General features: G+C 38.4%; 1 protein-coding gene across 1 annotated transcript; it reads left to right on the top strand.

The window, feature by feature from the left end:
• Positions 1 to 1,252: 1,252 nt before the first annotated feature.
• Positions 1,253 to 15,002, top strand: LOC143849715 (G1/S-specific cyclin-E protein). The gene is made up of 11 exons (XM_077358873.1): positions 1,253 to 1,804; positions 1,901 to 1,971; positions 3,372 to 3,513; positions 3,600 to 3,893; positions 4,195 to 4,348; positions 4,430 to 5,422; positions 5,524 to 5,762; positions 5,841 to 5,914; positions 8,717 to 8,825; positions 14,520 to 14,548; positions 14,677 to 15,002. Exons 2-11 carry the CDS (start codon positions 1,919 to 1,921, stop codon positions 14,753 to 14,755), a joined length of 2,166 nt encoding a protein of 721 aa, XP_077214988.1. The 5' UTR covers positions 1,253 to 1,804; positions 1,901 to 1,918; the 3' UTR covers positions 14,756 to 15,002.
• The last annotated feature ends 952 nt before the right edge of the window (positions 15,003 to 15,954 follow it).

Here is a 15,954-nt window from a genome sequence, read left to right as displayed (position 1 = left end):
GTATTTTAGTACACTAGCTCCATCCATTGAATTTTGTTGCAACCCATTAGTAGTAATACAAAATAGGGTTTTGTTAACGAGTAGACCTGGCAAGAAGTGACCCGGATTTCTACTCGTTAACAAAACCCTATTTTGTATTACTACTAATGGGTTGTAACAAAATTCAATCAATCCGCGGGTGCCAGTTAAAAAAAGCCGAATACTTTTTGGGGGAGAGGAATTTAGGATATGTGATTAAAATAGCTGAAACCTATGAGGGTATTTTCGTCAAATTATTAAAATCTCACTACCCAAGTTGAGCTGTCGTAGTCAAATACCCAAACTACTCTTGTTTTAGTTGACAATTGATTAAATTCTTTCATTGTGGGTCGAGGACAATTTTGTCACTGCAAATTTTCCAAAAAAAGCCGGCAACCTTTTTGAGAGAAGTGATATATTTGCCACATGTCTTACGTAACATGTGTGACGTGTGTCTTAGCATTCGGCACCTGGCAGAGAAGTTTTTAAAAACAAAACCAACTTTCGTTATAATAAAGCGGCCCATGCTGGCCGGGTGAAGGTTTAAGATTCATGACCGGTAAATTTTTCATTGTGGGTCGAGGATAATTTTAGTTTGAGCTGGGAGTAATGATCCCAGCTCAAACTAAGTTGAGCTGGGAGTAATGATCCCCTGGATACCCAAACTGCCCTTGTTTTAGTTGACATTTGATTAAATTCTTTCATTGTGGGTCGAGGATAATTTCGTCACTGCAAATTTTCCTTTTACTTTTTATATAGAAAAAATGTCGGTAACCTTTTTGAGAGAAGTGATATATTCGCCACATGTCTGATGTAACATGTGTGACGCATATGGGGCACCTAGCAGAGAAGTTTTTAAAGACAAAATCAACATTCGTTAATCGTTATAATAAAGCGGGTGACCGGCGGGTCGACCCCGCCCGTGCGGGTCCAAGATTCGTGACCCGTAAAAATTTCAACCTGGCTCACCCCGCCCCGCCCCGCCCGGTCTAATTAGGAGTGCCCTTACAAAAAAAATAATATCAGATCAACATTCGAATCATTTCTGAGTTCGGATCCCGCGGGTCCATTGAAACCATAAGAATAAGGAGTGTGTTTATCAAAACGAGAGCATCTACCAAGGAGAGCATATTCCATTTCTCGCTCTCTCTCTCTATATATATTCATGTTTATCCAATTTCATAGTGTAGGGCCCGCGTTAATCCAGTTACTGAATCCAAACCGTCAACATCTATTCAAAATCCACGTCAGATCCAAAACGCGTACTCCATGAATCTCTCTCCTCAAATTTTCGTTTGTGTGTATCATTCAAACTGGAAGCGTACAAATCTTAAATCTCTCTGCCACCTTTTTTTCTCTGTATCGAAGCAGAAACATCAATGGGAACGCGAATTCCGAAGAAATTGATTTTAAGTATTTGGATTTACAAATCCATTTAAAAATTAGGGTTTTTAGGGTTGTTCTTCCAAACTCCATTAATGACGTCTCTTCCAACGTGTTCATAACGACAGGCATCTCACGCCACACCTTGCAAGCCAAGCAAACCCCACCTCTCTCTCTCTCTCTCTCTCTTCATAATTTCAGAAAGAGAGAGAAAAATTGGAGTGTTTTTTTAATATTTCCACTCTGCTGACATCTCTATAACCACTCTCCTCCTTTTTCTTCTTCTTCTTCAATGCTATGTTATTCGTGCCGATCTCGTCTCGGAACTCACCATGCAATTCTTCTCTTTCTTCATCCCAAACCCTAATTTGGATTTTGAATTGCTGTTTTGATGCTGTTCCAGGTTTCTTTCATTTTATTTTCCCAACTTTTCTGTTATGTTTTCTTGATTCTTTTCTTATTTTGATTTGGAGAATGTTGTTCCTTTTTCATTTTGCAGAGATTTTAGGTTTAGGTCATGGAGAGGGGCGAGAATTGTCATTTCTTCTCTCTAACAAGTTTACAAATTGGGTAAGTTTAACAGATACAATAAACGGGATCTTCATAAATTGAAATTATTTGCTTATGATTGAACTTACTTTTATCAATTTATCATCATTGCTCCAGTTTAAAACAATGAATAATAGAATACACACAGATTGGGATGCTGGTGACAGGTATTTGGTGCTTTTGATGTTTATATTGCTTGGGATTAACTGAAGTTTTGGTTGATTAAAGGATGGAAAAAATCACTTCTTAGGTCACACTCCATTTCACAATAAAAATTTCAAACATTGGGCATTGATTGTTTGTATGTATAATTGGTTGTTTCATGTTCAATGTGATGGCATTCTTTTGCAAACTGTTCATCATGCACATGCCAAAGGGCTTTAGATGGATTATGGGTGGAAGAGAAATTAAGAGGGTGATGATTTTGGGTAACATGGACTAGATAGAGGGTCATCTTGTGATTTTTTAGCATGTTAGGAGATTGGGTAACTGTGAGGGTGATCATCTCACCTGTTCTGAAGTCGATAGGCTCAATTTATATATTTTTTATTAGCCTTTTTCTCTTATTTTCTTTTGTTTTGGCTTGTATTTTGACATCTTGGTCCCCCTGGCGTTGCCCCCCTTTTATATAATAACCGTAGTTGCCATTGAAAGAAAAAATTGAGAACAATAGAATGAGAATTAAAGGAAGATAGGATCAAATAGGAAAAGGTAGTTAACCTGGATAAGAGGATGATTTTCAGGTTGACATATAAAATGGGAAAGTTATCACTTTTAGTATTGTTATTTTTATTTTCCTTGAAGCTATATGTATATAAGGTTGTAGACGAAATAAACGAACATGGGTTTTGTTTGCTTTTCCCAATTTATTTGTTCTAGAATGGGAGCAGGGGAAGCCAGTTTCAAAATGCCAAGTGAAAGCCCTGGGGCTTGAATGTTTTGCTGTCCACATTCTGTTGACACTGAAGCTACATATTACATAAGACCGCTATTTTTAGTTGTTTATTTATTTACTTTTGAATGCAGTAGCAAGATACATGAGACAGTTTTTTATAATGCACGAAACTCTTAAAACATTTGACCTAAGGAATTTCAGTCCGTGCTAAATTTTGAGTGGTTAGTTTCTTTAGTGGTGTAATGACTATATGAGTTCTTGAATCCTGCCTTTTTTTTTGCGGACATAGTAGATTTTGTGTGGTCATATTTTGCTTTACGCATTAACAATTTACTCACGGGGTGGTTGAAGCTACACAGGTTAATTGGGTTTTTTTTTTTTTTGAGAAAGGTGACAAGGTTAATTGGGTATTTGTGTATTCAAGATCACATGCGATGCAACTTTTTGAGCATTTAATGAATTTCCATTGGCAAGGAAGGATGATTACTTGATTAGTTACATGTAGCACTCTGTTGGTGTTTTGCAGGGATTTACAATCTTACCTTTCACGTCTTAGCCTGTTTTTGGCCCCTGAAAGTAACAAGTTCTTTATCTTGGTGGACAATCGGCCATGGTTGATAGAGCAAGAATCACGGTCTGCACACCTTTGGCAATTGATGGTTACTAAGGTTGCCAAGATTTCCTCTCACGATGAATTCCTTATTATTGTAAGATAATAGCTCCATTAAAATGTTGAATTTTTATTCCCTTGCAGTCCAGGCTTTCTCCTTTTGCAAATACTAGAGCAAGTCGCGCGGGAAAGAATTTTGGGAAAAGGCGCGATTTGAAGAGTCGCTCCAGTTCCAACCCAAGTGAAGCCAGAAAACTCAAAAGATGGTTCTCAGTAATTGATGCTGCATTGCATCAAAAGAAAGCACTGCTTCCAGTGAAGAAACTGAGGGCTTCTGTGCTATTGAATAGTGAATTGCATCGGACATTATATGGCTTTATTGTATTTGAAGTGTCATGGGCCAACGTGCGCGGTATCAATTATCTTAATGAGCTTCAGGTATTATTACTTCCTCAAATTGCATGTGTTTTTTCACTTTGGTCCAACTGAGGATTTAACTGTTGGTTTCGGCTGAGATCATGAAAAATCTAGAAATTCAATTTCAGTATTTTACAAGATTTTGGCCGAAATTTCAGAAATTTCGGCAATTTCGGACAAAATTTCAGTGGAAATTTTTAAAATTTCGGTACCGAAATTTCGGGTTATTTACTTTCAGTGAAATTTCGGTATTTCGGCCGAAATTTAAAACCATGGGTCCAACCATTAGTCTGTTTAATTTGTAATAGTTTTGTACTTCTAGACAGATACATCTATGGCGGTAGAGGCAAAGTTAATGAAAAGGTGGGAATTTGACAGTATTGGACAAGCTTCAAGTTGCATTTGTTCATGGTTCTCAGGAACATCATATGAGCACTATCTCTTGCAGGAATATCTGGATAAAATCTCACATATAGGTATTCCTTCTGGCTCCCATAATTTCTAGTATGTGTCATGGGTTTCCTTTTCAAAACTTATACTGTGTTAAAGTCTTGTAGGAGAGGTATTTTATGATGCTCGAGATGATCTTTCAAAGATCGATTCTACTAGTGATGGTGAAAATATATGTACTGATGATGAGTCATCCAAGTCGGAATCTTGCCATGGTAGTATTAGTGAATTTAGAGTGTATCCCGCAGGCATGGAATATGGAACAAGTTTACTACACACACCCCCTCCCCCTTCTGGGCCTTACAAGAGAAGAAAAATAATGAAATGTACAAGTACAGAGAGTGATGTTGATACTGTTAAAGAGGAAGCAGAGGGCGAAATTTTTAACTCGCCGAGACATTCAGCTACTTCTATTTCTAACCATAGCTTTAAAAGGGGAAATGCGGCCATAGCATTTGAGGCTACCCTTTACAAGGATGTTTTGATTTTGTTTAGGTTCAATGACCGAGATCTCCCATTTAAATTGAAGGAGATAATTATGTCTGATCTGCGGTTACTTACTTTGCTAGAGTCTGGGCTTCCATCCTGGGTCATTTTTCTTCAGTCATATCCATTATTTTGCCAATTTTATCGTCCATGGATGTGCCCTCTGGCAAGAGCTTTATATTTGCTAATTTCAGTGGTCACTGTTGTCATTGGATTTTATGATCTGTATAAAAATGTTCCTGTTCTGAAAGCAACTGCATCACGCTTGTGTGGACCCCTCTTTGACTGGATAGAAACTTGGGAAATGATATCGAGGATTAAGTACTTGGGGACCATGCTTTTTCTCCATAATTTTGAGAAAGCTGTTAAGTGGTCACTAATGATTACACGTGCTACCAAGTCATTATTTTCAGTTATTACCAAGCCAATGGCTGGGCCAGTTTTAGAGCTTGCAGAGCTCTTTCTTCCCTTTTGGCTTATATGTCTTCAAACAGGGGAGAGCTTTGGTTCTGTTATTTGGATTGTCATTGCAACTACATGCAGCTTAGCGGCAGAACTAGTGCAAATTGTACTCTATCCAGTGTGGTTTGCCCTTTCTTCTGTTTGGAGCATGGGTATGATATAAACCTCAATAATGGCATTTTTTATTTATTTATGTTTTATTACGTTTTCCTACATCATATTCATGGCAGTTTTCATGGTTGTTATATTACAGCGGTGTTCATTATATACCCATTATTTTGGGCCATTTGGGAACTACTAATTGCTCCCATTCGCCTGGTTCTAGCATCGGCAAGTTGTATAGCTTGGGTTTGCTCCTACTTCTTTGATTTTGTATGGGAGATTTGGTTGACAGCCAGTAGCATATTTCAGTTTGCGTCTACTTCTGAATCAACAGTGGGCACTTATGAAATTTCCATCTGGCGTTCGCTTTGGAGTGATCTTTTCTCACAGGTTCCGAGACTTTTTACAGATATACTGCCATTATAAATGGTGTCTTTGTCCGTCAAAATCTAAGTTTACTTCTTGCAGGTTTTCCGTGCAATTCGAAGCATTGTAAATGGTTTTGTTGCCTTCTTCATAGCCTGCAACAGGCACCGGCTGAGGTATAACTTGCTAATCTGTATCATTAAACTTTTCTTAGATTTTTTTTTTTTTTGGTTCTCCTATGAATTTGTTTATCCCTTTAGCTGTCTCTTCTTAGATCATAAGATAGGAAGTACTTTAGATCTCTAATGATGGAGAGTTCAGTGTTTTGTTGAGCTGAGCTTTCACTCTTGAGAAATCTGCTTGTTGATTTGTGCCCAATAATGTTAGTTTTGTTTTTTGTACTTATTGGAATGAGAATTCTTTGTGATAATTGGTTGTTCTATCTGTAAAACTCATTCTGTTACCTCATATAGCATTCAACGCAAAAAATTCTGTCTTTTTTTAGGATTTGATGAATGAACATGACAATTGAAACTGGTGACTCGGTGCACCCAGGTTTTCCATGTGTGGATTGAACATGTAAGGATTGACTTGGTTGCCTTGGAGAGTTATCCTTTTTCCCTCTTTTAATTTGCATACAAAGAGAAAAAGAAGATCGAGTCAAGTGGCACAAGTCATTCAAGTGCTAGATTACAAGTACAAGGTCAAATGCGTCATGATTTCTGATGGATTTATTAACCGTATTTGATCACAACCATGACAAGTATGGATATTTACGATTTCTCTGGATATTCTGCCAAAAAATACTCGTGTAGCTGTTGTAAAGGAAAAAAAAAACTCATATAAATTCTATGATTTGTGGACACGGACACGAGTATCGCGTGCCAACACGGACACGAAGTGTCGGACACGATAAACCCCCAAACTTTAGAAACGGGGACATGGCTAAAATAGAAAGTATATGTAATCATGACTTCTGGATATGGATTCGTGTGTCCAGTTTTGACATGGATACGAGTTGTCTAAATGAGGTAAACACAATATTCAAAAAAAAAAACATAATGTCACGCTTGACATGGTACAAAAACATGCCCACACACCCACATTAGTTTAACACTTCCAGCAATACAAGTAAAAGTGTTCAAATGAGTGTCGGCGCGTGTGGACACTCGTGTCGTGTCGGACACGGCAGGACACGTGAGTCGGCAATAAATTCTAAGTGTCGGCCAAATCATAGTAAAAATTTACCGGAATACGTCTGATGGGGACAATCCTGATATTGAAGGGGTCTTTATTTAATTTTAGAGTGTCATTTAAGTCTTTTTGAGTGATAGTGGCGTAGTAGAGTCTTTGCCACCTAAACCACTTAAGATCCTTATTTAGATCCTTAAGTTTGACGTGTTTGAATGGGCCCTACATCTTTATTATGAAAATTTTAAGTTTTAAATACAATTCAGTTGCCACTTAAGTTATTAAGTGACCACAAGGGCCTACATAGCATCAAGTGACACCATGTCACTTAAGTGACCAGAGGTGGCCTACTTGCACCGGCAACAAGATGAATACGAGTCTATGTTCTAGTCCAATAAGTGTCTATGTTTTAGTCAAATAGGAGTCCATATTTACTCCAGGAAGAATCCATTAGTTGGTCGAAATTTAGCCCAGTCCGAGTGGAAACCTACAAGAGGATTTTAGCCAATGCTCTACAAATTTTCAAGAATAAACTGGAAAGACAAGTTGAAGAACTTACGGCGAAACTACAACAGGGGAAGCAAATAGGAATTGACATGAAGAAAGCCTTAATGCAAGAAAAGTCATGTTTTTAATTAGCATTACAAAAGATGCAATGCCAATTCGAGGAAACTATGTTATTGATGATAAAAGAGCAAGAGACTACTGAAAGAGGAGCAAAATAGGCCTGAGATGCCATTCATTTCGTGCATGACATATGTTCAAACAAGCTACTGATATATTGTTCGTGGAATTGAAAGGGGAACGATTAAATTTCTACTTCCAAGTTGAGAACGACGAGGATGAAGTCGGTGATGCTAGAGAAACAGATGTGACAACTTCTTGTTGAATTGGGAAGAAGATCTAAAAATAGTCATCATGGACTTTTGATCCATACTAGTGTTAGAATCCCTGAAGCACCTGTCACCTATTGTGGCTTTTGTTTTCTCACTTACACCTATTCTTTTCGTTAGGAATTCATCACGTAACTGTCTCAAGCTACTAAACTGAGTCACTTCCTGTATGAATGATTGTTGGGACATTGGACACACCTAGTTAATCAGTTTTGTTTTGGTAGGATGATATGGCCGTGGTGATGATAGAGGCAAGCGAAGTGAGAAAACACAAATTTATGCTTTTCATTTCCAAAAGAAGTTATTTCATGAGAGGAGAAAATTACACTTTTTCCACCCTGGAAGTCAAATATTTTCCCTTTCCGTAATCTTGGCTTGATTTCAGTAGTGAAACACCTAATTTTAATGCGAGAGGTGCACTTATTTTTCTGGGTTGGGGATTTTCCTCTCCCCCACCCTTCAACACACAACCATCACCGCCAATCCCCTTCCCCTCCTCTCTTGTCCTTAATAATAATAATAATAATAATAATAATAATAATTAAATAAAACTTCTTTGCCGATTAGGGTTTAGGAGGTGTACGGTAGCCCATGTGGAGTGTCTTGCATTCAATTTATTATTTTTTTTTTTGAAAATTGACTTTTATTTCTCCAAAAGCATAAAACGGGTGTCTTGCATTCAATTTATGAATAACCCAGAGGGGCTATTTTCTCGGATACTGTTGTAGCACTTGAGAAAATTAAAATCTTCTTATGACCCATGTTGTTATTTTCTCAATAGTACTGAATTGGATATTGTTTTTGACTTCTTTCAGACCCATTTAATCAAATGATTTCATTGCGTAACTTAATTCATTATATGTGACTGAAGTTTTTGCCTATGGTGAAATGCAGCATATACAATCATATCCAGGACTTTCTTCTGCGCACATCGTGCCTTGCCCGTGGTCGCAGGTGTTCAGATTCTAGTTATTCTAGAAAGAAGGATGTGGCTCAAAAATCTGTAAGTTTTCATGTTTAGTAATTATAATTCCCTTATTCATTCATGTTAGAGTGGGTGCATGTTTGGTTGTTCATAAGAAAAAGAAGTATCTCTTCGATTTATGCTGAACCATGTAATATTTCTCATTATGAATAGCATTTGAGATCAGGGTTTTTCCCTTTCTTTCCTTTATTTATCTATCAGAAAGTGACTTCCTTTTCCAAATATGGTTTTTGCTCTATTCGACAATTAATTTCTATGTTGGTCTTACACAACAAGTTAATTTCTGAGAAGAACTAGTGTTCCTAACTCGCTGAGTCATTACAGGTCTGATCCTATTTCTTGAAAATTTTGGTTATTTTGTATTGGAGCTGTTGATTGATTTTAGACAATATAAATATCATACGTCGAATTTGAGCATAGTTGTAACTTGTACCATAGGTTTATGTCATGCAGTGTCCATAAACATCCAGCCTAAAATGGGAAAAAAACTTGATTTTATTATTAGTTTTTTATTTTTATTTTTTGTATAAGCTGGGGTTTGGCTGGACCCCTAACAGAAATTAATAACGAAAAGGAGAAACTACACTCTTACATATGTTTGTCCTCTGCAATCATCCTGAATTATCTCCTTTTTTAGTGGCCCTGAAGTTTCTTCTTTAGGATATCAAAATCATATAATGGGGAACTTAGTTTTTGATAATCAGTCAGTCATGGAATTCGCTTCTCTCAAAATATAGGTGATTTTCTGATCTTGAGACATTCTATTAGGGATCATCTAGGATTGCAAATAAAGGGCCTTCCGAGTTCATCTGATATCTCCCTTTATGACTTTTAGCAACCACAGAGTCAGACTCAATCCATACTCCATTGAAATTTCTTTCATCTGCAAGCTCTAAAGAAATATAGATCTCAACACATCGAACAAGCTAGAGAAATCCGAGATGAACTCGCCACGGAAATTTCTAATGATACCACCTCCAATGTGAGAATGATCAGTGGTGCCGTAGGCTCACCAGTGTTAATCTTGATCTGGCCATACTCTGGTTTCTCCTGTGAAAACTATGTATTTCTTGGATTTGGAGCTTAAGAATGAATTCGAATATGGAGGATTTCTGAGTTCTTTTGGTGAGGACCATCCTAATGCCCATATTCTAAGTTTCAAGTGTCTTTTAAGTGTTTTTAAGTCTTTTTTTTTTTAAGTTAACTTTTATTAATAACAAAACAGTACAAGCAGGCAGGGACAAGATGTCCCCAGAAAAGAAAAAATTACAATGTTTTCACAGGAGGGCCTTCAATACCCGACTTGATTTGAATTACGAATCGAGTATCGGGTAGATGTGCCCCATCTTTAGCCAGGACATCCGCTACAGTGTTTGCCGTTCTCCGACGGTGTTGCAGAAATGGATGAACCTCCCGCACTAAATCCCGAATTTCATCGAGTATTTGGTGGAGCCGCCAGGGACCACCTCCCAAGTTCTCTGCCCATCCAATTACATTGGTAGAGTCGCCTTCGATGATCAATGGTCCCACATTATGGCTCACATACCATTGCAATCCGACTAGGAGAGGGCTTTCGCCTCGGCCTCATTAGCATCACAGATTCCAGCAGGACCCGAGAAAGTCATGATGTTCCGCCTATACCAGCTTTGCCAGGATTCCCCAAAGAGTTGCCGTCAAAATTTAACTTAAACCAACCCTCCGGTGGTGGTTCCCATCTCGGTGCAATTTGGGGGATATCTTCATCTCCTTAGCAACTATGCCCCATTCTCTAAGGATCATGCCCACCGTGTATGGAATTCCGCCCGATCGGCGGGCCCAGGCAATAGTTGAGAGCTTCACACCCAACAATATGTGTCTCCAAGCTTTTACCTTACCATTAAATGTCCGACAGTTGCGTTCATTCCAAATATGCCACAGAATAGCATAGGGGGTAGCTCACCACATAAGACGTCCAAGGCATCCATTGAACATGCCACTTCAGTGGGAAATAACATGTGCTACACTATTATGCATTACCCACGACACACCATAAGCACGAAAAATAGCCATCCATATGTGGAAGGCAAAAGGGCAGGTAATAAATAAATGATCGAGCGTTTCTTCCTCCTTTCGGCACATAATACACCAGTTTGCCATCTGAAACCCACGGCGCTTTAGACGATCAATGGTGTTGTTGCACTCATGAGCAATGGTCCACGCAAAGGTAGAAATGCGCGGGGGTGCAGCATTTCTCCAAACACGTGCTCTTGAGGAGTCCGGTCCGTTCCTTTGCTCAATTTACAGAAGAACGAGCTTGCCGAGAATACGCCTTGAGAATCCACTCATCCTCGGTGGTTGGAGATAAATATTGTTTGGAGAGAAGCTGCATGAGGGATAAAAAAGCTAGGTATCTCCATATCCTTTAAATTTCTTCTGAATCTAACATCCCAGAATGCACTCCCGTATGCACCCCCTCGTTTCGAAACCCCTCCGATTCGCTCCTATTTGTTGGACGCGATTCGGAATAGGTCCGGGAAGCGATGCTGTAGCGTTTGATCTTCAATCCAAAGGTCGGACCAGAATCGAATGAAATCACCTTTACCGGCTTTAAAGCGAAGATACGGTAGAAATGATGCTTGAGTGGAACTTATAGACTTCCACGCACCAGATCCCTTACCACCAGTAGGTGTTCCACATACCCATTCTCCCCAATCACAACCATATTTGATTCTGATAATATTGTGCCACAACGCATCTTTTTCCGTACCAAAACGCCATAACCATTTACCAAGTAAAGCCCGATTCCTTAATCTGATTTTCCGATTCCCAGTCCCCCCTTCTTTCGAGCTTTACAAACCACATCCCATTTCAGCAGGTGTTTAAGTTTTTTGTTGCTATCGTTGCCTTCCTAGAGAAAATCTCTCTGGATTTTTTCAATACGGGATGCTACCTTAGCCGGTATTCGGAACAAAGACATGAAGTAAACAAGCATATTCGAGAGAGCCGCTTTAATTAGGGTGATTCGGCCTCCGAAGGAAAGATACCTTTTTTTTCCATGTCGCCAATTTTCGTTCGATCCGTTCAATAACTGGATCTCAGAGAGATGCTTTAGGTATCCCATGGCCCAAAGGCAGACCCAAATACTTGATCGGTAATGACGCCATCAAGCAATCCAATGCATTTGCGCGTTCCATTACCTGATCAGGTTCCATATTTATCCCAGCCACAACACTTTTGGAGAAATTGATTTTGAGCCCAGAAACAATCTCAAACCACCAGAATAGTCTTTTTACATTCCTCATTTGATTGACACCTTCTTCCACGAGTAATAAGGTATCATCAGCGAATTGAAGATGAGATATCGAATTCGATCGGTAATTGATTCTAAGGCCCGACGGATACCCTTTGGCTTCAGCTTTGGTAATTAACAGACTTAGCACCTCCACCACAATAATGAAGAGATAAGGAGAAAGAGGATCACCCTGTCTTAGCCTTCTGGAGCTCTTGAAATAGCCAGCTGGAGATCCGTTAATAAGGATTGAAAAGGTTGCCGAAGTTAAGCATGCTCTTATCCATCCTCTCTAACGGTCTCCAAAGCCCATATTTTGGAGTGTTAGATCTAAGAAATTCCAATCCACATGATCATAAGCTTTTTCAAGGTCCACCCTCACAATCGTTCACCTGTCACCCCCTCGTTTTGTCGAGTTAAGGATTTCATTGGCAATTAAGATTCCATCCAAGATTTGACGCTTATTAACAAAGGCACCTGATATTTGGAAATGATTTTCTCCATAATAGAAGAGAGACGTTGAGCAAGTACCTTCGCCAGGAGTTTGTATATGCCATTTACAAGACTGATAGGGCGGTAGTCCTTCAACTCTGCAGCCCCTTCCTTCTTCGGAATTAAAGTTATGAATGTAGAGTTGCTGCCATCATTAAGAATGCCTGTCATGAAATTCATTCATGAAGCCCATGATATCGTGTTTGAACACATCCCAATATTTAAGATAGAATCCCATAGGGAAGCCGTCGGGGCCAGGTGATTTCTCCTTCTTCATCGACCGAAGAGCTTCTTCAACCTCTTCCATTGTAAATTCCCTTTCGAGCCAAATCCTCCTGTCCTAGGATATGGTTCTGGAATCCAGACCCTCGATCTTTGGTCTCCATGTATAGTTTTGAGAATAGATATTCCGATAATACTCCACTGTAATGGCCCTAATGCTTTCTGGATTCTCAATCAGCACCCCTTCAACTGATAAACAATTTATATTGTTGATCCTTCGTCTGGCATTCGCTATCCTGTGAAAGAACTTCGTGTTGCCATCCCCTTCTTTCAGCCATATGGCTCTGGATTTCTGACGCCAGCTAATTTCTTCTCTACGGATATATTCTTCATATTTGATTTTGAGATCGGCACGCATTTGTCTGTCCACAATTCACAAAGGATTGGATTCTTCCTGTCTATCCAGACAGGCCCCCAGACATATGGCAAAAATTTAAGTGGGCAGTCTTTTAAGTCATTAGAGCGTATTTTAGCGCAAAAGTGTTAGTTTTTATTTAGGATTTTAGAACTTTCTATTTCTCTTTCATTTCTTATATTTATGTGGCATCGTGTAACTTTTCTTTTATGCTATACAATGATGGAATGAATAAATAGTTGAAGTGTTTTTTGCTCTCTCTTGTGTACGTGTGATGCCTTTTCTGAAGTGTGATGTTTTATATCAGGCCAGTTACTACCCCTAAACTCTTATCTTTCTTTCTTTTTTCTTCTTCTTCTTCTTCTTGTCTCCTCTCACCCTCATCCCCCCTCGGTTGGGATTATAAGCCTAACTCCCTTATCCTTCTCACTTCTTGCATTATTTTCTCCATGTCCCTTCTTTCTTCTTATATCTCTTTATTTTTAGTCCTAGTTTTCTTTTCGCATCGTTTTTCCATTTTCTTCTTCACCCTTCCTGGTTGGGTTCATGAACCGATCTCCTTTTCCACTCTGGTCATCCTTTCTTCTTAATCTTAATCTTGATTTTATAGTTTTCCCTCTCTTTCTCTTGGTTGTGATGGATTCACATCATCTTTGCTAAGTCTACTTCAAGATCTAGGAAATCCAAATGAAAGCTGAACATGTGAGAGTATGTCTTTGGGAAGACCGACCTTCTGTATAATATTCTTGAGTTTCTTTCAGTCCATAGATGATATCATGTGGCCTTGGAATATGTTTTTGGGTAGCACGTTCTGACCATCACCCATGGGATTTATAAATAATTCACTCAAGGACATCATGCAATGGCTGCAAGGTTTTCAACGAAAGGAGAAGCGAAATACCCCTCCACATCCAACAATAAGAGGAGGAAGATTTGAATTCTACGTAGTTAATTTTTTCAGCTTCGTATGAATATAGAGAGCATACGCTTTCAATTTATTTTCCCGCTTCTTCATCATTGGCATTTATTATTCCAAGGATATTCTGTCATGTGGTAAAACCATGCCCAGATAGAACTTGGATTGAAAAGAATCATAAGCACTTTCAAAGGGGTGTGTAGTTTTTGCATTTGCTGTCCAAATCTTCAAATCAGTAGAGTCGTGGATGATTATATTGTTGTTCATAATGTGTTTCAATTCAGCTAAAGATGCCTAGGCAAGATGCATTGTTAATAATAGTTGCAATATGTTGTAATGATCACAATCTGTTGTTGCTTATAACTACTATTTGCTTATTTTTCTTTCTTTCATTTTCAGTTGGGAGCAAGGAGGAAGTTTCAGAGCAAGTATGTCACTCTTCATATTATTATGATCTCTAAGGCCTTCTTAGTACAGGAATTATCATTGCAATTGTGTGTGTGTGGTTGCCTAAGAGACTATTTATTTTCTCTGATTAATTTTTTTTTATGTCCAGCTCTAGACCCAACGAGCAAATGCTAGAGAATGTACATAGGAGAGGAAATAGGAGCAACTGGGAAGATTTTGATGGATGACATCCTTCTAAAACAATCAAAGTCGATGTCACTTTCTTTCATTATCTTTTCAGTACGAGAGAGAGAGAGAGAGAGAGAGAGAGAGAGAGAGAGAGAGAGAGAGAGAGAGAGTCTTTTATTTTTCTTTTTTTTCCCCTTTATTTGCTTATTTTTTTTGTTCTTTTGTGATTTATTTCTTTCTTTTTCTTGTATTTACATGATCTTTTGTGTACATATACTGTATAGGTATATTTATGCTTTTCTTTAATTACTAATGTATTTATATTAGGGAGTGTTTATTCCCTTTATAAGCCTGCAACAGGCACATAACAAAACTCTTATTTTCAGTACAGTTTTTCATTTACCTATTCACTCTACCGCTCTTGATAAACCAATATTCCATGAAAAAAAACTTTGAGATGTGGGCAAGGTTTTAAATTTCGGCTTTTATCTGAAATCGAAATTACCGAAATTTACCAAATTTCAGACTAAATTTCAAATTTCGATGGAAATTTTGGTAGATTTCGTAATAAAATATGAATTTTTTATTCTTTACAGATTTTCAGCTGAAGGGCCCAAAAAAACAACATTTCGAGCGCCTTACCGAATTTTGGGATTTCGGCTAAAATTTCGGTTCCGGTGAAGGCCGAAATTTAAAACCTTGGATGTGGGTATAAAATATCACTTTTACTAATAATTCAAGGAGATGATGATAAATGTGCTCCTTTGTTTTAAGAGGGACACTCCTTGAAAATATTGACAATTTTTATAATAAGAGAACTACTAGGAAGAGAATTGCTCATCCCCATTTGTTCAATCTGGGCATGATTGGATCCGTTGATCTTGATCTAGCTAGCAAGTACAAGCTATAATAATACAACTGAGGTGTGCCCAACACTGGACCCCACCTTTAATTGATCTGAACCATCCATTCTGACCATGTTTCGGATCTGACCCTAAAATCACGCCAATTGTGCAATCCTAACATCCAAAAATGTGTATGATGTCCAAAGGGGTACAGTTTTGTATCGATGACAAAGAAATACACAATTGTTGGGTGTTGGGACCGATTGAGTCGAGGGATTCAAATCAAATCTTGTCAAGTGAAGTGAACGGCTACTGAAGCTCTTATTGTATTTACAATGATTTTGCATCCTACTGAAGCTTTCCTCAATGTGGCCTTTTGCTGCTGACTCTTCCTTGATGGGATGAAGTGAGCG

The sequence above is a fragment of the Tasmannia lanceolata genome, unplaced genomic scaffold, assembly GCF_043159265.1.
Source record: "Tasmannia lanceolata isolate RefF3 unplaced genomic scaffold, GAP_Taslan_0.1 ptg000018l, whole genome shotgun sequence".
Lineage (NCBI taxonomy): Eukaryota > Viridiplantae > Streptophyta > Magnoliopsida > Canellales > Winteraceae > Tasmannia > Tasmannia lanceolata.
Note: the sequence above shows the minus strand (reverse complement) of the source record. Positions and strands in the feature narration are given on the sequence as shown.

Excerpts from the sequence above, each read along its gene's own strand:
- LOC143849715 (XM_077358873.1), top strand. The coding sequence starts at position 1,919 with ATGGAGAGGGGCGAGAATTGTCATTTCTTCTCTCTAACAAGTTTACAA. Across the intron at positions 3,514-3,599 it reads GGCAATTGATGGTTACTAAG|TCCAGGCTTTCTCCTTTTGC; the intron begins GTTGCCAAGATT and ends ATTCCCTTGCAG. Across the intron at positions 5,763-5,840 it reads GGAGTGATCTTTTCTCACAG|GTTTTCCGTGCAATTCGAAG; the intron begins GTTCCGAGACTT and ends TACTTCTTGCAG.